Source organism: Rhamphochromis sp. 'chilingali', assembly GCF_963969265.1.
Source record: "Rhamphochromis sp. 'chilingali' genome assembly, chromosome: 17".
Taxonomy (NCBI): Eukaryota; Metazoa; Chordata; class Actinopteri; order Cichliformes; family Cichlidae; genus Rhamphochromis; species Rhamphochromis sp. 'chilingali'.
In genome coordinates this window covers 23,738,412-23,765,606 of record NC_137944.1, presented here as the reverse complement: position 1 = coordinate 23,765,606, position 27,195 = coordinate 23,738,412, and the positions used below count along the sequence as shown (strand labels likewise).

Sequence of the window (27,195 nt, the reverse complement as noted above, 5' to 3'; positions counted from 1 at the left end):
ATATGTTAGCTGAACTGCTAGAACCATGTTGGAATTTGGTTAATATTCCCATTAAGTTTTGATAAACATACGCTACAGGAAATTGCATAGGCATGTGCTCACTTGAATGTTTTTTTTCCTGCTCAAATACATCACGTCCCTGCTAATTCAGTGTGCATTCTTCTTAAAGGACGGCCAAAGGGTGTGAAAGAGCAGGATGTGTACATCTGTGATTACCGCTTGGACAAGTCGGCCCATCTGTTCTACAAGATCCATCGCAACCGTTTTCCGGTCTGCACCAAGCCATATGCCTTCAACCACTTCCCCAAGCGGCTCACGCCCAAAAGAGACTTCTCGGTGAGAGCGACAGGACTGTTGAGCCGGGATCTGTTACTGATTTACAAACACTAGAAAATGTGTTGAGAATGGAAGTCATGTTTTAGCTGGGGTCTTTTTTTTTCTTTCTCTGTGTTTTAGCAACCAAAGCTTATAAAATTGGGTCACACAAGAAATTATTTAAAAAAAACACATTCACACAGAGTTAATGTAGTGTTGTATGCACCAGACTAATAGTTTATATTTGTTGTAGTGTTAGCTTTTGTTATGATGACAGCTGTCAGATTTGTATGATTTTAGAACTTGATACAGTACAGTCTCATGAAACAGATGCACCGAAAGCCTCATCCAGCCAAGTCTGCTTGTGTTGAAAAATGAGACCAAGTTAACAGAATCCAGAACTTTTCTTTTCTTTTTTTTTTTCTTTCTTTAAAAAAAAAAAAAAAAATACAAAAAGGGATATCCTTGTCAGCACTTACCTTTTGGCCTCAAGGTTTTAATTACTTCTTATTTTGTACTCGTGGAGGGTAACTTGGATGTTAGTCAGGGTGGACTTTCCCTGAGTGGTTTTTTTTTTTTTTTTTTTTGTATTTTTATTTTTTTATCTCTACATTTTAAAACCCTATCTACTTGAAACGTACGTGCTTTATGTTAAATTTCATTTTTGGCTTTCTTGCAGCCTCATTATGTTCCTGACAACTATAAGAGGAACGGCGGCCGATCAGCCTGGAAAAGCGAACGACCCAAAGAAGCTGGAGGCTGTGAGGACGATGCCTCTTCCTGCGACCGGGGTGAAGATTTCCCACCTGAGGGAGAAGATGGAAGAGGAGTGGAAGACGACATGGACATGGCTTCAGAAGATTCCGCACTTCTTTCAGCCAAGCCTAGAAGACCAGAACGGGAAAGGGAGACAGGAGAAGAGGAGGACGAGGAGGATGGACAGGAAGCCGATGAGCGCAAGGGGCTGGAGGAACGTTCAGCCGAGAGGATTGGAGAGTTGCTTGAAGTTCCATCATCCTCGACTTCATCGCCACTACACCACCCAGCTCTGGGCAGGAGGGAGGCCCAGCGGGAACGACTGAACAAGATCCTGCTGGATCTGCTGCACAGAACACCCAGCAAGAACGGTGAGGGACTGGGAACAAAGGAGGGGGGTAGGTCAACAGATAAATGAGGGTTAAAGTTTAAGGTCACTTTGCTGTGACACGTCATTTGAACGTGTTGGATCATTTTTTTTAAAACTACTACTATTTCTGAAAGAATAAGCTTGAAGTTGGGGCAAGAATCTGTCCATAAGAAGCATAGGATGAAGAGGAGATCATATTTATGTTCTATTTTATGTCACCTAAAAATATCAAAATTTAGACCAACGCTTCAAGGAAAATTCCCATTTACCTCAACCTGGCAAATTTACCATTAATATGGCTGTAGTGGCTTGAAGGGTCATGCTCACTTTGCGATCATCACCTTTTTTTTTAAAGTTTTTAATCTGAACAGCATTTATTTGTGCGACAAGCATGAACTGCCTACAGTTTACCACAAAAGATAATTTTTTTTTTTTTACATCAATTAATTTTAATCATTTTTCAGTCTGACCGAATGTTGCCTGGAACGGGCATTGTACTAACCGCATTAGGAATCTTCATTCTGGGATACTTGCCAACTGACCAAATCACTGGCATACTCATCATCACACGTGTGTAGCTGACTTACACTGTGTTTATACTGTCTTCTGAGGAGAGTTGGCAGTTAAATGCAATGGCGGATTTACCCCATGGACCATTTTGAGGGCGAGAGGCTGTATCAGCTCGCTTGTCAGTATTGATTTTACCCAGAGTAAGCAGATGGATGAGGAGCTTAAACATAAAGAAGGAAAGACAGTACTCTGAAGATGGTGGCAGAGGCAACCTACCTCGGGAAACCGGTGGTGTTCCTGTCCTCACTGCTCTGCTAATGCCGACTGCTGCAAAGAAGGGGACCTTTGAATGTCTCAATGTGTGGAATTACAATTCATGAATTGAAAGCTTTGAAAACATTGCCATCCCCGAGATGGTGTTTCATCAACAAAAGACCAAGACTGGCCGGACTGAACTCTCAGCTTCCCATTTGGCAAGTAAGTAAAACGTCATTTCATGCGCTGGATTATTACACGTTACCCACTACAATACATTTGATAACCCGTGATATAGAAATACAGCCAAGTTTTGTGTTTACTGTTGGTCGGACTCAAAGACAAAACTAGTGATTCTAGTTGCCCAGATAAATGCTGTTCACATTTCCTCCAGTCTTTACAAGAGAGGACAAGTTGCAAAGTTGGCACGACACTTGAGGCCACATTAATGGGTTAAAATAAGTTACAATATACCGGAGTTCCCTTTTAACACTTCATCTCACTTACTAATCTTAGCCTAACGTGAAAGATCCCCACTTAAAGACCATCAGAGGGTTGTTGCGGCGTAAAAAACCTTACACATCATATATCAGATCTGTCTGCTATGACAACCTCTTGCAAATAAAGTAGAAGCTGAAAGAAGCTTTTATTTAAGTCACAATGGGGAATTGCCCAGGATATGCTCATTTCCTAATGATTTGTCAGTCACAAGTTGTTAGCCAGTGAGCATCCAGTTTTACATTCAGATCCACCCCAGGCTCGTTACATCATACTTTAAAACACCAACATGGATATATGGTGAAAATAGTCAGCTTGAGGCCTCATAACATCACTTAACAAACTGATTGATGACGTCACAGTGACTACGTCCATCTTTTATAAAGTCACTAATTACGCTACTTGATACTTTGTATCATTACCAAAGAAACATTGTAATCTAATTGCAGTTAACAATATAATGATATGCCGCCATATCAGCACAAATGTCTGTGCTCTTGCAGTTTCTTGTTGTTTTACAGTAAATTTGAAGTAATGTACATTCTGCTCTGCCGTGTTTGTCCTCTCTCCCACTTGGACTAAGCTCAGACAGGTGGGCTGTACATGAACTATGAAAAGGCACATTTTTTTAGTTTTTCTCAAGAATTTATGTAATGCTTGTGAAACCCAACTATTTGGCTTGTAGATGCAATTTGTTTCTGATAAGATAAGACGAACATTATTTATCCAAAAAAAAGGGAAATTCCAGCCAAAACATTAAACACACCCTGTAGTGGTTGCTAGTTTAGCCTACTGGGTTTAGCAAGTGATCCATATGCTGCAAGGCTAATGCAGAGGCCAGCGGAATAAATGAAATATGACCAAAGAAAAACCTCAGTATGTTTAAAAACTCCACAAAAGAAGGAGCTGAAATAGAAACAGATTAACTAAGCACCACAATAAATAGAACTCTAAATACAATAAATACTGATACTGTGGTATGAGGTCTTACCTGAGTTAAGAACATTACCTTACTACAAACAAATGATTAACATGTTAAAGCCAGTATCTATCCCATCGATGTCTAAGCCAAGGTACCAAAGCCATATTTGGTGGATACAGACTAGTAATCCATTACCAGTGTTAAATGAATGAGCTGCCTTAAGCGACCCTGGGAATTATTATTTTATGTGTACAACAACATCAGACTTAATTTTTATTGCTTATTAACTGTTTAACAGATTATACTTGAAGCATTTTTGCTTTAAAGTAACTTGCCTCCATGCGGCTGATTTTTTTAAATTATTTTTTTATCTTTAATGTGATCGCCCTGTGTCATCTATTTGTGTCCAAGCTGCTAATTTTCTCTCTCATTCCAACTTTCTCCAGCCATTGATGTCACTTATCTCCTTGAGGAAGGCGCAGGGCGGCGCCTGCGGCGGCGGGCGCTCGGATTCAGCGATTTTGTAGGCAGAAAATAATGTTTCTACGTGCCTGTCAAGCACACTGCCTTTCACTGTCATGAGCAAGGGGCAGAAAATGGAGAGACAGCAAGAAGGGAAATGAGCATTGTTGGTTTTCCAGCCATTAAGGACCACAATGCATCCCTGGGGGCCTCTTCCAGTTTACCTCTTCCAAGACTGTCGTCTCAGCTCTGAGAGGGGTGGAGGGTGTTTGGAAGCACTGACTTCAGGAGCTCTCAAGGAGCACAAAGAGAGAGCTGACCCAGGCTTCTTGCTTATTTAAGTAGTATGATGCAAAAACTTTCTTTTTAAAAAAAGAAAAAGAAAAGAAAAAGAAAACGAACATAGGAGTTGTAACCCATGCATTTAAATGCATTGAACATTGAAAACATGGGTAGATGAATTCCACTAGCAAGCATCTGTAATGAAATAAGTGGTACTGAATAAGGATGGATAGAGGGGGAGGGATGGATTAATGATTCAGTCTGTGGGGGGGATATGAGTGCTGGAGAATTGTTCCCCCTAGTGGAACCTAGCTGCAATGAAACAAATGTAAGGGATGAGAGAAGAACTGCCCAGGGGCTGTGGGGTGGGGTAGGAATGGCATAGGAGAAATGTAAAGTTGAGCGGTGTGCTCAGATGCTGCTCATGAGAAAGAGAGAACAAGGGTGGTGAACTGCACTTTTGGTACCATGGATATTGTGAAGCTCTCTGTAATGTATCTATAATGAAAACACACTAACACTCTCACAGTATTGGATGATGCAGTCTGGAAGAAAAAAAAAGAAGCAAGTCTATTATCTTTTTCCTGTTATACTGTAGTAACTCATTTAGGAACAGAAGAGGCCTGTGGCGTGTTTGTTTTATTAGAGTAAAGGGAGGGGGTTTGGGAAGATGGAGCGTGCGCGCCTTTGTCAGTAAAAGTGTCTTGTTCTTTTTTTTTTTTCTTTTTCTTTTTTTTTTAATCGTCTCGTTAGGCAGTCCGCTTTGCCCCTCTTTTTTTTTTTTTTTTTTTTTTTTTTTTTTTTTTTTTTTTTTTGTGAAGTAAAACATAATTCACCAGCTTAACTAAATCAGGCGGGGAGGGTGGGTCAGGGGTGGGGTGGGAAGAGGGGGGAACACTGGCTCCAACTGTAACGCCTTACACAGCCGTGCTCTCCGACTGCCTTGCGTGTGCGAGTGTGTGCGCGTGGATACACGTTTTATTTTGTGTGTGCACTCTGCCAGAATTTCATGAGAATATACCTTTTTAAAAAAATCAAAAAAAAAATCAAGGGCTCGATGGCAATTAACAGTTTTAAGAAAACTATGGAAAAAACAATACTTAACATGAAATGTATCGTGATGGTCATATTTTCTTATATTCTGTGAGACTGGGGGGAGGTGTATACTGTATATTGGGAACTGGGGAGGGTTTTTTTTTTTTTTTTTTTTTTTTGTCTTTAAACTATGTTTCCTGGTTGCCATGGAGAATGTTTTCGAAAGAAATTGTGATATTTGATGAGATTCCTTTTTTGTTTTCTTCCCCCAAATGCCTCTGTTTAAAAGGGACAGCCTGCAATGTCCCGGTGCGTTAAACTGACAGAGATGTGACGAGAATGAGACACTGACAGAGAGAGGAGAGGGATCAGGAAGTTGTACAGTGCCAAGTTATGTAAATATACACACTTTACATTGAGGAGTGTCTCCAAAAGCAATATCTTGAAAATGGATTTTGTTTATTATTGTACTGTACAGGACTCAGCCCTAAATGTATTATGATTATTATAATAATAATATTATAATTTCTTCCGTTTGTATGACTATACTGAAGACACTTAAGCTCGGAGGAAAAAGATTTTTGTTTTTGTATTGTTTTTTCTTTTTAATGTCCAAGAAATCTCACCACCAACTGTCCTGATGACATTAAAAAAAGTAAACTGAAGTTTCGTTGCCTATAAATGAAATTCACCTATGTACTGCATGAGCGAGAAGAATGTCAAACGGACACAGAAGGCATTGGGACATGACAGTGACTTGCCAGCGACCTCTTTGCCGCTGAACATTGTTAATATTACTTTTGAAGGAGAACTGCGCTCCTTGTTTTTTGCTGCAAAGTGTTGAACACTAAAAAAACAAACCAACATAAAAATGTTAAGATATTTTTAAACGGTGACAGAAAGAAAAAGTTTTAAAAAATAAATTTAAAAAAAGCTGTCGGCCCAATATTATGTTATTTTGGGTTTTTTTGCTTTGTTTTTTTTCTTTCAAATAGGAAAATGGTTCCGTTTTGTGATAGCAGTCATTGTATGATGCTTGTACTTGTATTTGTGTGTTTTTTGTGCGATTTGTTTAGTTATTTTTAGACAATCACAAAATAAGATGCAAGCATTGTAAATGGCAGACTGGCGGACATTTTGTGATGTGTACAGTTTGTCAAAAAAAAAAGAAAAAAAACTTCTTCCACTCGTTTAAAGTTTGTAATTATGATTCTTAAGTCATGAAAAATGCTGTTGGTTTTTACTTTTTGTTTTATATTTGTTTTTGTTTTTTTTGTTTGTTTTTTTAATAAAAGCACTACATTATTGTGAATATACTTCATGGTGGTCTCCTTTGAAAACCCCTCATATACTTCACAAACACACGTTTACAAAAAGAATTATAAATACCCAATATAGATACTATTGTTCAGCCAAAACATTAAATACAAACCCTACCAAAATGGCTTGAATAAAACCAAAAGGCCTAATAAGCTCGAAATTATCCAAAAGTAGCTAAATTAAATAGAAAATAGTGAATACGGTGAGGTCAGTGAGTAAAAATGTAGATATAATCCTGTAAGGCGCTTGAAAATTTATGGAAATTTAACCAAATATGTAAAACTATAGTGCTAGGACATGGTGAAGATTTACCTATATACCGGTATTTAAGAAAAAGTATTCCTTGTGGTGGGTTAATATAAGGCTCTCTCAGCACTCCTGATCCACTTTAAAGAGAAAAAAATTACAGATGTGAGAGAGGTTATTTATGTAATTTAAGTATGTTTTCTGGACCTCAAAAACTCACAAATTCATATATCAAGTACGACAGACTTGTCAAGAAGTAAACGAGTCCTTCTCTCAGCTCTCGCGATAGTACAGTAGTTGACAATAGGCGAGTTAAACAACGTTTTCGTTATCGCTCTTATCGACTTTAGGGCCATACATACTATAATATTTTCACTCAAATATTTATGAATTATACTTTTCCAGTACACTGAGAGCTAAAGGTTGAAGAACCAAGAACTTAAATCTCGCGATACAACTTGAGTATCCATAGTAACGCCCAAAACGCCCTAACTGGTTCACAACGGCGTTATTAAACTCTCTGAAACGATATCGTCTTTAACGCTTTTAGCTGTGTGACTGTAATTGTGGTTTCAGGCGCAACCATGTCTAGAAAGAAAGACCCGAAAGATAAAACCAGCGCTGAAGACGAGGCCTGGAAAAGCGCAGGTTAGCCTGTTTTTTTTTTTTTTTTTTAATCGAAGAATGGCAGCGCCTTTTTACTTGGACTGCTACTTAACCGTAGCTGTAATTTAATTTTTTGCCACATTATCTGAAAAAATATGTTGTTACTTTAAGCATTTGTACAACTTAGAATTTAACTTTTATTTCGAATGTAACGTTATTTGAAAATACCTGTTTTATATACTCATTCAAATTACGGTTGGGGTCAGAGGTTTGTATATCATGCGCTTGAATCTCATGGCAAGTTAGGGCTTCGAACAATTATTTATTTGAACTATTATTTTTCCAGGGTGGAATGATTGTACAACATACATCTTTAATGACTTTAACAAAACAAGTTGCACAAGATAGAACTTATTTAGGATTTTCTCTTGTCCACATAGAGTAGGTAAATTCTTGTAGGTGCATTTTAGGTGCATTTTAGTGAACCGGTTCACTAAAATGCACCTCCACCTAATATGTGGTTAAATGTCTCTTAGCAAGTTTATACTCCAGATACTGTTTTTTAAGCCATCTACAAGCTTCTGGAATAATTCTGGCTGGATATTTAACCACTTTTCTTGGGATATGTGGTACAGTTCATTTAATTTGGTTGATTTACTGCCACAGACCCAGCTTTTAGAGTAGGGGCTTGTTTCTTCGTTGGCATCCTCTCAATGGATTGCAATGTGAAAGTGGCTTCCATGTGTACAGTGACACTGGTGTTCCAGCATTTTCCAGTTCACGGCAGACTTGAACCTAGGTGGTTTGTGGGTTATTCCTGAACATTCTTGGCAAAGTGGTGACACATCACATTTTTACTTAAATAAAACTGTGTTGGAATCTGCAGCTGTATAGAAATGGCCCCAAGAGATCTTCCCACCTTGTGAAAATCATCAGTTCTCTTTCTTAGATCTTCACTGAGTTCCATAGACCTATTCGCATTGTTCTGAGCATTAGTCAATCTAATGAGTGCTGTCAAACGAGTCCTTTTTATGCTGGCAAAGAGAAACGATCAGTTGTAATTATTCATGATCACTAATGAGAAGTTAATACGCCTTGGTTGTATTCAAATTTAAAAGACATTGTAGACCCTTCAGCACCACTTATGAAAAGATTTAAGGGAGTGTATGTATATATTTTGACCCTGTGTTGATTAGAGAAAATCCAAAATGAATTCAAACTTGTGGAGCTGGTGCTTGTTTTTGAAAAGCTATTAAAGATGTGTGGTGTACAATGATTTCACCCTGGAAAAAGAAAAGTTCAAAGAAATTATTAAAAGGTCCAAAGTTAACATGACATTCATGCCCATGATTAGCGTATGTGAACGTCTGACCAAAACTGTACTTTATATACTACTTTCTCATGTCAGCTTATTTTCATTATGGCAAACCTTTTTTGAAAAAAGCAAATTAGTAAATACAGGATTATTTTTTCCCCTGAAAAATGGAGCACATGATTAAATAAAAGTTCTTAAAATAAACTAGAAAAATTTGCATTTCCTGCGAAAATGCAGTGTGGATGCTTTAAAGCTGAAGCTGTATGCAAAAAGTAGCTGAAAAAGCTGAAAAGTTGCAGAAATTGTAAAAACTTTGCAGAAGCAAAAGAAGTTTGCTAAAATGGAATAACTTAGCAGAACTGCAATATCTTAGAGGAAACATAATACTTGGCAGAGATACAATAGCATAGCAGAATTTAGCAGAAATATTGTAACTTACAAGAAACATGATAACTTCTCAAAAATACAAGAATTTAGGAGAAATAGTATAAGATAACAGAAAGAATATATTTAGCCAAAAATACTTAAACATTACAGAAACACTATGATTTAGAAAAATAGTACAACAGAGCAGAAATATTGTGATTTACCAGAGACACTGTGATGAACTATGAATATTGTAATTTTAAATTAAGACTATGTTTTAGCACAAATATTATAATTTGGCAGAAATACTATAATTTAGCAGAAATACTATATTAAGCACAAATCCTATAAAAAGCAGAAATGGTATGATTAAGCATAAATACTACATTTAGTAGAAATACTTTGTTTTAGCACAAATCCCATAAAAAGCAGAAATACTGTACTATGATTTAGTAGAAAAACTATAATTAATCAGAAATACTAAATTTAGCAGAAATACTATATTAAGCACAAATCCTATGAAAAGCAGAAATAATATGATTAAGCATAAATACTACATTTAGCAGAAATACTATATTAAGCACAAATCTTATAAAAAGCAGAAATACTATATTAAGCACAAATCCTATAAAAGCAGAAATAGTATATTAAGCACAAATCTTATAAAATAGCAGAAATAGTATGATTTAGCACAATAGTAATAAGTTAAACAGAAAAATTGGAAAAGCAAAATGGACAGCTGAAAAAATGCTGAACATGCTGAGGGTCCCTCAAATATACTTGTTAAATGACAAAAATCTGAAAAAAAATTTATGACAGCCACACAATTACAAATATGTACACATGAGGAAACACACATGCACAGAGAGACACACACACAAGATCCAATTCAGTCAACCAGTCTAACTATATTCAATTTAAATCCTACAATGACATGCTGCCAAATAAGGGCAGGGTCCTCTCTCTCCCACTAAACACACACACACACACACACACACACACACACACACACACACACACACACACACACACAGACAGACACAGAGGGAGAGAGCTGCCGAATTTAAATCCACCAATCAGACTGGCTGTTTACGTTTTCCCGCCAAAACAGGTGCATCCTTTTTACACACGCAGCACAGAGAGGCACAGGATTATTGCAGTCTATTTCTCATAGTGACGACTCCCCTCAAACAAATGACCATAATTTCCTAACTGTAGGGGCTAGAAGGGTCATTCTTACACCGTTTTGTTCAGAAGAGATGGGGGAATCTTCAAGTGTTGACAATTTATCATTAAAATATGAATTTTTAGAGATATATGACATGGATGACTTGTTGACTTAGAAGCCACGAATTCCCCAATATGCAAATTTGAATGGCTGAGACCACATATATGATTGGCTGGCTGGGAAGCTGTGCAGGCCCTGATTTGTGGATTTGAATTCCTCAGCTCTGATATGATTGGCTGGCTTAGAAGCCATGAAGGCCCCAATATGCAAATTTGAATGCCTCAGGACACATATATGATTGGCTGGGAAGCCGTGCAGGCCCTGATTTGAAAATTTGAATGTCTAAGTCCTCACAGAGGATTGGCTGCCTGGGGACCTGGCAGATATATATATAGAAATACTATGATTAAGCATAAATACTACATTTAGTAGAAATACTATGTTTTAGCACAAATACTATAAAAAGCATAAATAGTATAATTTAGCAGAAATACTATATTAAGCACAAATCCTATAAAAAGCAGAAATACTATATTAGGTACAAATCCTATAAAAAGCAGAAATACTATATTAGGCACAAATCCTATAAAAAGAATAAATACTATATTTTAGCAGAAATACTATATTAGGCACAAATCTTATGAAAAGCAGAAATAGTATGATTTAGCAGAAATACTGTATTTAGCACAAGTACCGAAAAGTACCAGAAATACTATGATTTAGCAGAATAGTAATAACTTACAAAATTACAAATATGGAGGCATATTGAAACACAAATGCACAGAGGGACACACAAACACAGGCTCTAATCCAGTCAACCAGTCTAACTATATTCAATTTAAATCCTACAATGACATGCTGCCAAATAAGGGCAGGGTCCTCTCTCTCCCACTAAACACACACACACACACACACACACACACACACACACACACACACACACAGACAGACACAGAGGGAGAGAGCTGCCGAATTTAAATCCACCAATCAGAGTGGCTGTTTACATTTTCCCGCCAAAACAGGTGCATCTTTTTACACACGCAGCACAGAGAGGCACAGGATTATTGCAGCCTATTTCTCATAGTGAGGACTCCCCTCAAACAAATGACCATAATTTCCTAACCGTAGGGGCTAGAGCGGTCATTCTTACACCGTTTTGTTCAGAAGAGATGGGGGAATCTTCCAGTGTTAACAATTTATCATTAAAATATGAATTATTAAAGATATTTGACTTGTAATGCACCATAACTGAGTAGAGCGAAGCAAAAACTGCCTTGACTTGCCCTCAAACAACGCTTTGTAACTCTAAATCTATTTGGAGTATCGATATCATTCTTACACCGTAAGAGACAGTAGGCTTTGGTGAACAATCATGGAAATTTTCAGGTCTCTGTGGAAATCCAACAAAAAGTTATGACGAGAGAAAAAAGTGGTTCATTTCCAGAGTTTGAAATCTGAAGAAATCTGAGCGAAGGACGAATTTCCTACCCTCAAACAAGTCCAACTCATTTCAGAACGGTAATAGGTGAGAAAGAAATTCTTGAATTGTGAGCGTCAGGAGTGTCTGAAGATATACCGGGACAAGCCTCATGTCTTAAAGTCGCTTCGTTAAGGAGATATGACGATTCGAATATGCCTCTCATTACGGAAATCCAGCGATGATTTTGAACAAACTCTCCATTGACTTTGTATGGAGAGTTTTCTGACCTTGTGTTGGTCTGAGGAGATTTGCCAAAATTCTATAAATCCCACAACAATGATAGTGACATTTTCTGAAAGCCAGCAAAAATACCTACGTTTTGATGTATAATTTGTGGAAGTTGAGTGAAAATTGAGCAAGTAGCAAGAAGTTGTTCGGACATGAAGTGAAAATTGCAAAACCTTCAGTGACACACTGGAAGCCAAGAGCATAGCAACCATAACAACGCATGTATTTTGTGAAAAATCACAATTGTGCAACTCAAAACTTTAAGAGGCATAAAAGCAAAATGGTAAAAGATTTGAAAAAGCTGAATCATACATGAATAGCCCAATAATTTGTGAACATTTTAAAGTTTGAATGGTTGTTCTAGGTGAAAGTATGAGGAAGTAGTTAAGTTTCAAAAACAAGCAAAATTTAGCAGAATTTTGGAAGTTTCCCATTCATTTCAATGGGACAAATTAAAGGAAAAAAGTGCAATATTTTAAAAAGTATAATAGCAAAAAATAGCAAAAGTCATAGCGATCATTAGCAGAAATAGCAGAATAGTTTAAAATTTGAACGGTGAAAATCGGCTGAAAATTGTGGAAGTAGTTAAGTGCCAAAAAGTGTACGGAAGCAACTGGAATAATAAAGTAGAACTAGAAAAATTTGCATTTCCTGCGAAAATGCAGTGTGGATGCTTAAAGCTGAAGCTGTATGCAAAAAGTAGCTGAAAAAGCTGAAAAGTTGCAGAAATTGTAAAAACTTTGCAGAAGCAAAAGAACTTTGCTAAAATGGAATAACTTAGCAGAACTGCAATATCTTAGAGGAAACATAATACTTGGCAGAGATACAATAGCATAGCAGAATTTAGCAGAAATATTGTAACTTACCAGAAACATGATAACTTCTCAAAAATACAAGAATTTAGGAGAAATAGTATAAGATAACAGAAAGAATATATTTAGCCAAAAATACTTAAACATTACAGAAACACTATGATTTAGAAAAATAGTACAACAGAGCAGAAATATTGTGATTTACCAGAGACACTGTGATGAACTATGAATATTGTAATTTTAAATTAAGACTATGTTTTAGCACAAATATTATAATTTGGCAGAAATACTATAATTTAGCAGAAATACTATATTAAGCACAAATCCTATAAAAAGCAGAAATGGTATGTTTAAGCATAAATACTACATTTAGTAGAAATACTTTGTTTTAGCACAAATCCCATAAAAAGCAGAAATACTGTACTATGATTTAGTAGAAAAACTATAATTAATCAGAAATACTAAATTTAGCAGAAATACTATATTAAGCACAAATCCTATGAAAAGCAGAAATAATATGATTAAGCATAAATACTACATTTAGCAGAAATACTATATTAAGCACAAATCTTATAAAAAGCAGAAATACTATATTAAGCACAAATCTTATAAAAAGCAGAAATACTATATTAAGCACAAATCCTATAAAAGCAGAAATAGTATATTAAGCACAAATCTTATAAAATAGCAGAAATAGTGTGATTTAGCACAATAGTAATAAGTTAAACAGAAAAATTGGAAAAGCAAAATGGACAGCTGAAAAAATGCTGAACATGCTGAGGTTCCCTCAAATATACTTGTTAAATGACAAAAATCAGCAAAAAAATTTATGACTGCCACACAATTACAAATATGTACACATGAGGAAACACACATGCACAGAGAGACACACACACAAGATCCAATTCAGTCAACCAGTCTAAATATATTGAATTTGAATCTTACAATGGGATCATCCCATTAAAAGGCTTTCTCTCTCTCTCTCTCTCTCTGTCACACACACACACACACACACACACACACACACACACACACACACACACACACACACACACACACACACACAGGGAGAGAGAAGTAAGTTTCTAGGTCAGCCTGGGAGCTGGTGAATTTGAATCCACCAATCAGAGAGGCTGTGCACTTTTCCCCACCAAAACAGGTGCATCTGTTTACACACGCAGCAGCACAGAGAGACACAGGATTTTTGCAGTCTATTTCTCATAGTGACGACTCCCCTCAAACAAATGACCGTAATTTCCTAACCGTAGGGGCTAGAACGGTCATTCTTACACCGTTTTGTTCAGAAGAGATGGGGGAATCTTCAAGTGTTGACAATTTAATATTAAAATATGAATTTTTAGAGATATATGACATGGATGACTTGTTGACTTAGAAGCCACGAATTCCCCAATATGCAAATTTGAATGCCTGAGACCACATATGTGATTGGCTGGCTGGGAAGCCGTGCAGGCCCTGATTTGTGGATTTGAATTCCTCAGCCCTCAGATATGATTGGCTGGCTTAGAAGCCACGAAGGCCCCAATATGCAAATTTGAATGCCTCAGGACACTTATTTGATTGGCTGGGAAACTGTGCAGGCCCTGATTTGAAAATTTGAATGTCTCAGTCCTCACAGAGGATTGGCTGCCTGGGGACCTGGCAGAAATATATAGAAATACTATTATTAAGCATAAATACTATGTTAGGCACAAATCCTATAAAAAGCAGAAATACTATAATTTAGCAGAAATACTATATTAGGCATAAATCCTATGAAAAGCAGAAATAGTATGATTTAGCAGAAATACTGTATTTAGCACAAGTACCGAAAAGTACCAGAAATACTATGATTTAGCAGAATAGTAATAACTTATTGAAACACAAATGCACAGAGGGACACACAAACACAGGCTCTAATCCAGTCAACCAGTCTAACTATGTTCAATTTAAATCCTACAATGACATGCTGCCAAATAAGGGCAGGGTCCTCTCTCTCCCACTAAACACACACACACACACACACACACACACACACACACACACACACACACACACACACACACACACACAGGGAGAGAGGACTAAGTTTCTAGGTCAGCCTGGGAGCTGCTGAATTTGAATCCACCAATCAGAGAGGCTGTTTACGTTTTCCCGCCAAAACAGGTGCATCTTTTTACACACGCAGCACAGAGACATAGACCTGCTTCTTTCAGTTTATTTCACATAGTGAGGATTCCCCTCAAACAAATGACCATAATTTCCTAACCATAGGGGCTAGAGCGGTCATTCTTACACCGTTTTGTTCAGAAGAGATGGGGGAATCTTCAAGTGTTGACAATTTATCATTAAAATATGAATTTTTAGAGATATATGACATGGATGACTTGTTGACTTAGAAGCCACGAATTCCCCAATATGCAAATTTGAATACCTGGAGCCCACATACATGATTGGCTGGCTGGGAAGCTGTGCAGGCCCTGATTTGTGGATTTGAATTCCTCAGCCCTCAGATATGATTGGCTGGCTTAGAAGCCATGAAGGCCCCAATATGCAAATTTGAATGCCTCAGGACACATATATGATTGGCTGGGAAACCGTGCAGGCCCTGATTTGAAAATTTGAATGTCTAGGTCCTCACAGAGGATTGGCTGCCTAGGGACCTGGCAGAAATATATAGAAATATATAGAAATACTATGATTAAGCATAAATACTACATTTAGTAGAAATACTATGTTTTAGCACAAATACTATAAAAAGCAGAAATACTATAATTTAGCAGAAATACTATATTAAGCACAAATCCTATAAAAAGCAGAAATAGGATGATTAAGCATAAACTCTACATTTAGTAGAAATATTATGTTTGAGCAAAAATCCTATAAAAAGCAGAAATAGCATGATTAAGCATAAACACTACATTTAGTAGAAATACTATGTTTGAGCAAAAATCCTATAAAAAGCAGAAATACTATATTAGGCACAAATCCCATAAAAAGCAGAAATAGTATGATTAAGCATAAATACTACATTTAGTAGAAATACTATGTTTTAGCACAAATAGTATAAAAAGCAGAAATACTGTAATTTAGCAGAAATACTATATTAGGCACAAATCTTATAAAATAGCAGAAATAGTATGATTTAGCACAATAGTAATCAGTTAAACAGAAAAATTGGAAAAGCAAAATGGACAGCTGAAAAAATGCTGAACATGCTGAGGGTCCCTCAAATATACTTGTTAAATGAAAAAATCAGCAAAAAAATGCACAGGGAGAGAGAAGTAAGTTTCTAGGTCAGCCTGGGAGCTGCTGAATTTGAATCCACCAATCAGAGAGCCTGTGTACTTTTTCCCGCCAAAACATGTGCCTCTTTTTACACACGCAGCACAGAGAGGCACAGGATTATTGCAGCCTATTTCTCATAGTGAGGACTCCCCTCAAACAAATGACCATAATTCCCAAACCGTAGGGGCTAGAGCGGTCATTCTTACACCGTTTTGTTCAGAAGAGATGGGGGAATCTTCCAGTGTTTACAATTTATCATTAAAATATGAATTATTAAAGATATTTGACTTCTAATGCACCATAACTGAGTAGAGCGAAGCAAAAACTGCCTTGACTTGCCCTCAAACAACGCTTTGTAACTCGAAATCTATTTGGAGTATCGATATCATTCTTTCACCGTAAGAGACAGCAGGCTTTGCTGAACAGTCATGGAAATTTTCAGGTCTCTGTGGAAATCCAACAAAAAGTTATGACGAGAGAAAAAAGTGGTTCATTTCCACAGTTTGAAATCTGAAGAAATCTGAGCGAAGGACAAATTTCCTACCCTCAAACAAGTCCAACTCATTTCAGAACGGTAATAGGTGAGAAAGAAATTCTTGAATTGTGAGCGTCAGGGGTGTCTGAAGATATTCGGGGACAAGCCTCATGTCTTAAAGTCGCTTCGTTAAGGAGATATGACGATTCGAATATGCCTCTCATTACAGAAATCCAGCGATGATTTTGAACAAGCTCTCCATTGACTTTATATGGAGAGTTTTGAGACCTTGTGTTGGTCTGAGGAGATTTGCAAAAATTCTATAAATCCCACAACAATGATAGTGACATTTTCTGAAAGCCAGCAAAAATACCTACGTTTTGATGTATAATTTGTGGAAGTTGAGTGAAAATTGAGCAAGTAGCAAGAAGTTGTTCGGACATGAAGTGAAAATTGCAAAAGCTTCAGTGGCACACTGGAAGCCAAGAGCATAGCAACCATAACAACGCATGTATTTTGTGAAAAATCACAATTTTGCAACTCAAAACTTTAAGAGGCATAAAAGTAAAACAGTAAAACATTTGAAAAAGCTGAATCATACCTGAATAGCCCAATAATTTGTGAACATTTTAAAGTTTGAATGGTTGTTCTAGGTGAAAATATGAGGAAGTAGTTAAGTTTCAAAAACAAGCAAATTTTAGCAGAATTGCAGAAGTTTCCCATTCATTTCAATGGGACAAATTAAAGGAAAAAAGCTTAATATTTTAAAAAGTATAATAGTTAAAAATAGCAAAAATCATAGCGTAAATTAGCAGAAATAGCAGAATAGTTTAAAATTTGAACGGTGAAAATCGGCTGAAAATTGTGGAAGTAGTTAAGTGCCAAAAAGTGTACGGAAGCAACTAGAATAATAATAATAACTAGAAAAATTTGCATTTCCTGCGAAAATGCAGTGTGGATGCTTAAAGCTGAAGCTGTATGCAAAAAGTAGCTGAAAAAGCTGAAAAGTTGCAGAAATTGTAAAAACTTTGCAGAAGCAAAAGAAGTTTGCTAAAATGGAATAACTTAGCAGAACTGCAATATCTTAGAGGAAACATAATACTTGGCAGAAATACAATAGCATAGCAGAATTTAGCAGAAATATTGTAACTTACCAGAAACATGATAACTTCTCAAAAATACAAGAATTTAGGAGAAATAGTATAAGATAACAGAAAGATTATATTTAGCCAAAAATACTTAAACATTACAGAAACACTATGATTTAGAAAAATAGTACAACAGAGCAGAAATATTGTGATTTACCAGAGACACTGTGATGAACTATGAATATTGTAATTTTAAATTGAGACTATGTTTTAGCACAAATATTATAATTTGGCAGAAATACTATAATTTAGCAGAAATACTATATTAAGCACAAATCCTATAAAAAGCAGAAATGGTATGATTAAGCACAAATACTACATTTAGTAGAAATACTTTGTTTTAGCACAAATCCCATAAAAAGCAGAAATACTGTACTATGATTTAGTAGAAAAACTATAATTAATCAGAAATACTAAATTTAGCAGAAATACTATATTAAGCACAAATACTATAAAAAGCAGAAATAGTATGATTAAGCATAAATACTACATTTAGCAGAAATACTATATTAAGCACAAATCCTATAAAAGCAGAAATAGTATATTAAGCACAAATCTTATAAAATAGCAGAAATAGTATGATTTAGCACAATAGTAATAAGTTAAACAGAAAAATTGGAAAAGCAAAATGGACAGCTGAAAAAATGCTGAACATGCTGAGGGTCCCTCAAATATACTTGTTAAATGACAAAAATCTGCAAAAAAATTTATTACAGCCACACAATCACAAATATGTACACATGAGGAAACACACATGCACAGAGAGACCCACACACAAGATCCAATTCAGTCAACCAGTCTAAATATATTGAATTTAAATCTTAGAATGAGATCATCCCATTAAAAGCCTTTCTCTCTCTCTCTCTCTCTCTCTCTGTCACACACACACACACACACACACACACACACACACAGGGAGAGAGAAGTAAGTTTCTAGGTCAGCCTGGGAGCTGGTGAATTTGAATCCACCAATCAGAGAGGCTGTGCACTTTTCCCCACCAAAACAGGTGCATCTGTTTACACACGCAGCAGCACAGAGAGACACAGGATTTTTGCAGTCTATTTCTCATAGTGACGACTCCCCTCAAACAAATGACCGTAATTTCCTAACCGTAGGGGCTAGAACGGTCATTCTTACACCGTTTTGTTCAGAAGAGATGGGGGAATCTTCAAGTGTTGACAATTTAATATTAAAATATGAATTTTTAGAGATATATGACATGGATGACTTGTTGACTTAGAAGCCACGAATTCCCCAATATGCAAATTTGAATGCCTGAGACCACATATGTGATTGGCTGGCTGGGAAGCCGTGCAGGCCCTGATTTGTGGATTTGAATTCCTCAGCCCTCAGATATGATTGGCTGGCTTAGAAGCCACGAAGGCCCCAATATGCAAATTTGAATGCCTCAGGACACTTATTTGATTGGCTGGGAAACTGTGCAGGCCCTGATTTGAAAATTTGAATGTCTCAGTCCTCACAGAGGATTGGCTGCCTGGGGACCTGGCAGAAATATATAGAAATACTATTATTAAGCATAAATACTACATTTAGTAGAAATACTATGTTTTAGCACAAATATTATAAAAAGAAGAAAAACTATAATTTAGTAGAAATACTATATTAAGCACAAATCCTATAAAAAGCAGAAATACTATAATTTAGAACAAATAGTATAAAAAGCAGAAATACTATAATTTAGCAGAAATACTATGTTAAGCACAAATCCTATAAAAAGCAGAAATACTATAATTTAGCAGAAATACTATGTTAGGCACAAATCCTATAAAAAGCAGAAATACTATAATTTAGCAGAAATACTATATTAGGCATAAATCCTATGAAAAGCAGAAATAGTATGATTTAGCAGAAATACTGTATTTAGCACAAGTACCGAAAAGTACCAGAAATACTATGATTTAGCAGAATAGTAATAACTTATTGAAACACAAATGCACAGAGGGACACACAAACACAGGCTCTAATCCAGTCAACCAGTCTAACTATATTCAATTTAAATCCTACAATGACATGCTGCCAAATAAGGGCAGGGTCCTCTCTCTCCCACTAAACACACACACACACACACACACACACACACACACACACACACACACACACACACACACACACACACACACACACACACACAGAGGGAAAGAGCTGCCGAATTTAAATCCACCAATCAGAGTGGCTGTTTACGTTTTCCCGCCAAAACAGGTGCATCTTTTTACACACGCAGCAGCACAGAGAGGCACAGGATTATTGCAGCCTATTTCTCATAGTGAGGACTCCCCTCAAACAAATGACCATAATTTCCTAACCGTAGGGGCTAGAGCGGTCATTCTTACACTGTTTTGTTCAGAAGAGATGGGGGAATCTTCCAGTGTTAACAATTTATCATTAAAATGTGAATTTTTAGAGATATACGACATGGATGACTTGTTGACTTAGAAGCCACAAATTCCCCAATATGCAAATTTGAATGCCTGAGGCCACATATATGATTGGCTGCCTGGGAAGCCGTGCAGGCCCTGATTTGTGGATTTGAATTCCTCAGCCCTCAGATATGATTGGCTGGCTTAGAAGCCATGAAGGCCCCAATATGCAAATTTGAATGCCTCAGGACACATATATGATTGGCTGGGAAACCGTGCAGGCCCTGATTTGAAAATTTGAATGTCTAAGTCCTCACAGAGGATTGGCTGCCTGGGGACCTGGCAGAAATATATAGAAATACTATGATTAAGCATAAATACTACATTTAGTAGAAATACTATGTTTTAGCACAAATACTATAAAAAGCAGAAATACTATAATTTAGCAGAAATACTATATTAAGCACAAATCCTATAAAAAGCAGAAATAGGATGATTAAGCATAAACACTACATTTAGTAGAAATACTATGTTTGAGCCAAAATCCTATAAAAAGCAGAAATACTATATTAGGCACAAATCCCATAAAAAGCAGAAATAGTATGATTAAGCATAAATACTACATTTAGTAGAAATACTATGTTTTAGCACAAATAGTATAAAAAGCAGAAATACTGTAATTTAGCAGAAATACTATATTAGGCACAAATCTTATAAAATAGCAGAAATAGTATGATTTAGCACAATAGTAATCAGTTAAACAGAAAAATTGGAAAAGCAAAATGGACAGCTGAAAAAATGCTGAACATGCTGAGGGTCCCTCAAATATACTTGTTAAATGAAAAAAATCAGCAAAAAAATGCACAGGGAGAGAGATGTAAGTTTCTAGGTCAGCCTGGGAGCTGCTGAATTTGAATCCACCAATCAGAGAGCCTGTGTACTTTTTCCCGCCAAAACATGTGCCTCTTTTTACACACGCAGCACAGAGAGGCACAGGATTATTGCAGCCTATTTCTCATAGTGAGGACTCCCCTCAAACAAATGACCATAATTCCCAAACCGTAGGGGCTAGAGCGGTCATTCTTACACCGTTTTGTTCAGAAGAGATGGGGGAATCTTCCAGTCTTTACAATTTATCATTAAAATATGAATTATTAAAGATATTTGACTTCTAATGCACCATAACTGAGTAGAGCGAAGCAAAAACTGCCTTGACTTGCCCTCAAACAACGCTTTGTAACTCGAAATCTATTTGGAGTATCGATATCATTCTTTCACCGTAAGAGACAGCAGGCTTTGGTGAACAGTCATGGAAATTTTCAGGTCTCTGTGGAAATCCAAAAAAAAGTTATGATGAGAGAAAAAAGTGGTTCATTTCCAGAGTTTTAAATCTGAAGAAATCTGAGCGAAGGACGAATTTCCTACCCTCAAACAAGTCCAACTCATTTCAGAACGGTAATAGGTGAGAAAGAAATTCTTGAATTGTGAGCGTCAGGGGTGTCTGAAGATATTCGGGGACAAGCCTCATGTCTTAAAGTCGCTTCGTTAAGGAGATATGACGATTCGAATATGCCTCTCATTACAGAAATCCAGCGATGATTTTGAACAAGCTCTCCATTGACTTTATATGGAGAGTTTTGAGACCTTGTGTTGGTCTGAGGAGATTTGCAAAAATTCTATAAATCCCACAACAATGATAGTGACATTTTCTGAAAGCCAGCAAAAATACCTACGTTTTGATGTATAATTTGTGGAAGTTGAGTGAAAATTGAGCAAGTAGCAAGAAGTTGTTCGGACATGAAGTGAAAATTGCAAAACCTTCAGTGGCACACTGGAAGCCAAGAGCATAGCAACCATAACAACGCATGTATTTTGTGAAAAATCACAATTTTGCAACTCAAAACTTTAAGAGGCATAAAAGTAAAACAGTAAAAGATTTGAAAAAGCTGAATCATACATGAATAGCCCAATAATTTGTGAACATTTTAAAGTTTGAATGGTTGTTCTAGGCGAAAGTATGAGGAAGTAGTTAAGTTTCAAAAACAAGCAAAATTTAGCAGAATTTTGGAAGTTTCCCATTCATTTCAATGGGACAAATTAAAGGAAAAAAGTGGAATATTTTAAAAAGTATAATAGCAAAAAATAGCAAAAGTCATAGCGATCATTAGCAGAAATAGCAGAATAGTTTAAAATTTGAACGGTGAAAATCGGCTGAAAATTGTGGAAGTAGTTAAGTGCCAAAAAGTGTACGGAAGCAACTGGAATAATAAAGTAGAACTAGAAAAATTTGCATTTCCTGCGAAAATGCAGTGTGGATGCTTAAAGCTGAAGCTGTATGCAAAAAGTAGCTGAAAAAGCTGAAAAGTTGCAGAAATTGTAAAAACTTTGCAGAAGCAAAGGAACATTGCTAAAATGTAATAATTTAGCAGAACTGCAATATCTTAGAGGAAACATAATACTTGGCAGAAATACAATAGCATAGCAGAACTTAGCAGAAATATTGTAACTTACCAGAAACATGATAACTTCTCAAAAATACAAGAATTTAGGAGAAATAGTATAAGATAACAGAAAGAATATATTTAGCCAAAAATACTTAAACATTACAGAAACACTATGATTTAGAAAAATAATACAACATAGCAGAAATACTGTGATTTACAGGAGACACTGTGATGAACTATGAATATTGTAATTTTAAATTAATACTATGTTTTAGCACAAATACTATAATTTGACAGAAATACTATCATTTGGCAGAAATACTGTTTCAGCACAAATACTCTGGTTTAGCACAAATATTATAACATAGCAGAAATACAATTATATAGCAGAAATGCTATATTTAGAAAGAAAAATATAATATAGCAGAAATACTGTATTTAGCACAAGTACCAAAAAGTAGCAGAAATACTATGATTTAGCAGAAATACTATGATTGAGCAGAAGTACTAAGATTTAGTAAAAGTACTTTGATTTAACAGAATTACAATTATGGAGGAGTAATACTTTAAAATGGGAGAAATAGCCTAAAGGGAAGAGTATTTGTGCCATGTAGTGTTAACAAGAATGGGAGGTCCATATTAGAAAAGCTGGTAAAATCATAAAAGTTTGCAGAATTGTAATAAATGATGAATATGAATTACTGGTCTGTGACAGTGTATTAATTTGTAGGAAAAAAACATGTTGACCAAGGTGGAATCGAACCCACGATCTTTGGCTTGCAGACCCGTGTCATTGCCAACTGCACCACTGGGAAAGAGAGCAGCCGCTTTGAAAAACAGGGTGATGAGCAGTCAGAATTAGATCGCGGTGAGAGGCGAAAAACGCCGTTTTTTGGAGTTACAAAACGTTGTGTAACTCAAAAACTAGGTGGACTAGAAGCATAATTCTTGTACTGGGTGAATCAGCGGACTTTGGTGTACTTTGACTGCGATTTTCATTGCTCTATGTACATCCGTCGCTGAGATATGACGAGAGAGGAAACGGAAAACCTCAGATATGATTGGCTGGCTGGGAGGCCGTGCAGGCCCTGATATGTGATATGTGTCTGAGTCCTCACAGAGGATTGGCTGCCTGGCAGAAATATATAGAAATAGTATGATTAAGCATAAATACTACATTTAGCAGAAATACTATAGTAAGCACAAATCCTATAAAAAGCAGAATGAGTATATTAAGCACAAATCCTATAAAAAGCAGAAATACTATATTAAGCACAAATCCTATTAAAAGCAGAAATAGTATGATTTAGCACAATAGTAATAAGTTAAACAGAAAAATCGGAAAAGCAAAATGGACAGCTGAAAAAATGCTGAACATGCTGAGGGTCCCTCAAATATACTTGTTAAATGAAAAAAATCTGCAAGAAAAATATATAACAGCCACACAATCAGAAATATGTACACATAAGGAAACACACATGCACAGAGAGACACACACACAAGATCCAATTCAGTCAACCAGTCTAAATATATTGAATTTGAAGCTTAGAATGAGGTCATCCCATTGAAAGCCTTTCTCTCTCTCTCCCTCTTTCTGTCACACACACACACACACACACACACACACACACACACACACACACACACACACACACACACACAGGGAGAGAGAAGTAAGTTTCTAGGTCAGCCTGGGAGCTGCTGAATTTAAATCCACCAATCAGAGAGCCTGTGCACTTTTTCCCGCCAAAACAGGTGCCTCTGTTTACACACGCAGCACAGAGAGAGACACAGGATTTTTGCAGTCTATTTCTCATAGTGACGACTCCCCTCAAACAAATGACCATAATTTCCTAACCGTAGGGGCTAGAACGGTCATTCTTACACCGTTTTGTTCAGAAGAGATGGGGGAATCTTCAAGTGTTGACAATTTATCATTAAAATATGAATTTTTAGAGATATATGACATGGATGACTTGTTGACTTAGAAGCCATGAATTCCCCAATATGCAAATTTGAATGCCTGGAGCCCACATACATGATTGGCTGGCTGGGAAGCTGTGCAGGCCCTGATTTGTGGATTTGAATTCCTCAGCCCTCAGATATGATTGGCTGGCTTAGAAGCCATGAAGGCCCCAATATGCAAATTTGTATTCCTCAGACCACATATATGATTGGCTGGGAAACCGTGCAGGCCCTGATTTGAAAATTTGAATGTCTCAGTCCTCACAGAGGATTGGCTGCCTGGGGACCTGGCAGAAATATATAGAAATACTATGATTAAGCATAAATACTACATTTAGTAGAAATACTATGTTTTAGCACAAATCCTATAAAAAGCAGAAATACTATAATTTAGCAGAAATACTATATTAAGCACAAATCCTATAAAAAGCAGAAATACTATATTAGGCACAAATCCTATAAAAAGCAGAAATACTATATTAGGCACAAATCCTATAAAAAGCAGAAATACTATATTAGGCACAAATCCTATGAAAAGCAGAAATAGTATGATTTAGCAGAATAGTAATAACTTACAAAATTACAAATATGGAGGCATATTGAAACACAAATGCACAGAGGGACACACAAACACAGGCTCTAATCCAGTCAACCAGTCTAACTATATTCAATTTAAATCCTACAATGACATGCTGCCAAATAAGGGCAGGGTCCTCTCTCTCCCACTAAACACACACACACACACACACACACAGACAGACACAGAGGGAGAGAACTGCCGAATTTAAATCCACCAATCAGAGTGGCTGTTTACGCTTTCCCGCCAAAACAGGTGCATCTTTTTACACACGCAGCAAGGAGAGGCACAGGATTATTGCAGTCTATTTCTCATAGTGAGGACTCCCCTCAAACAAATGACCATAATTTCCTAACCGTAGGGGCTAGAGCGGTCATTCTTACACCGTTTTGTTCAGAAGAGATGGGGGAATCTTCCAGTGTTAACAATTTATCATTAAAATGTGAATTTTTAGAGATATATGACATGGATGACTTGTTGACTTAGAAGCCACGAATTCCCCAATATGCAAATATGAATGCCTGAGACCACATATATGATTGGCTGGCTGGGAAGCCGTGCAGGCCCTGATTTGTGGATTTGAATTCCTCAGCCCTCAGATATGATTGGCTGGCTTAGAAGCCATGAAGGCCCCAATATGCAAATTTCAATGCCTCAGGACACATATATGATTGGCTGGGAAGCCGTGCAGGCCCTGATTTGAAAATTTGAATTTCTCAGTCCTCACAGAGGATTGGCTGCCTGGGGACCTGGCAGATATATATATAGAAATACTATGATTAAGCATAAATACTACATTTAGTAGAAATACTATGTTTTAGCACAAATACTATAAAAAGCAGAAATACTATAATTTAGCAGAAACACTATATAAAGCACAAATCCTATAAAAAGCAGAAATACTATATTAGGCACAAATCTTATAAAAAGCAGAAATACTATATTAGGCACAAATAGTATAAAAAGCAGAAATACTATAATTTAGCTGAAATACTATGTTAGGCACAAATCCTATAAAAAGAATAAATACTATAATTTAGCAGAAATACTATATTAGGCACAAATCTTATGAAAAGCAGAAATAGTATGATTTAGCAGAATAGTAATAACTTACAAAATTACAAATATGGAGGCATATTGAAACACAAATGCACAGAGGGACACACAAACACAGGCTCTAATCCAGTCAACCAGTCTAACTATATTCAATTTAAATCCTACAATGACATGCTGCCAAATAAGGGCAGGGTCCTCTCTCTCCCACTAAACACAAACACACACACACACACACACACACAGGGAGAGAGCTGCCGAATTTAAATCCACCAATCAGAGTGGCTGTTTACGCTTTCCCGCCAAAACAGGTGCATCTTTTTACACACGCAGCAAGGAGAGGCACAGGATTATTGCAGTCTATTTCTCATAGTGACGACTCCCCTCAAACAAATGACCATAATTTCCTAACCGTAGGGACTAGAACGGTCATTCTTACACCGTTTTGTTCAGAAGAGATGGGGGAATCTTCCAGTGTTAACAATATATCATTAAAATATGAATTATTAAAGATATTTGACTTCTAATGCACCATAACTGAGTAGAGCGAAGCAAAAACTGCCTTGACTTGCCCTCAAACAACGCTTTGTAACTCGAAATCTATTTGGAGTATAGATATCATTCTTTCACCGTAAGAGACAGCAGGCTTTGGTGAACAGTCATGGAAATTTTCAGGTCTCTGTGGAAATCCAACAAAAAGTTATGACGAGAGAAAAAAGTGGTTCATTTCCAGGGTTTGAAATCTGAAGAAATCTGAGCGAAGGACAAATTTCCTACCCTCAAACAAGTCCAACTCATTTCAGAACGGTAATAGGTGAGAAAGAAATTCTTGAATTGTGAGCGTCAGGGGTGTCTGAAGATAT

The 27,195-nt window shown here is 36.6% G+C and overlaps 1 protein-coding gene across 3 annotated transcripts in view; it reads left to right on the top strand.

Annotated features, from left to right (window-relative positions):
* The window catches only part of ash1l (ash1 (absent, small, or homeotic)-like), a 125,521-nt gene that overhangs the window by 27,609 nt on the left and 70,717 nt on the right, over nucleotides 1-27,195 (top strand). Inside the window, exons 25-27 of one of the 3 annotated variants that reach the window (XM_080862830.1) lie at nucleotides 170-336; nucleotides 995-1,442; nucleotides 4,073-5,175. In XM_080862830.1, the coding sequence (XP_080718956.1) occupies nucleotides 170-336; nucleotides 995-1,442; nucleotides 4,073-4,164 (707 nt within the window). In that variant the 3' untranslated portion in view covers nucleotides 4,165-5,175. Of the gene's footprint in view, nucleotides 1-169; nucleotides 337-994; nucleotides 1,470-4,072; nucleotides 5,176-27,195 lie in introns of those variants that run through there. The other 2 variants (XM_080862829.1, XM_080862828.1) reach the window with 2 other exon arrangements.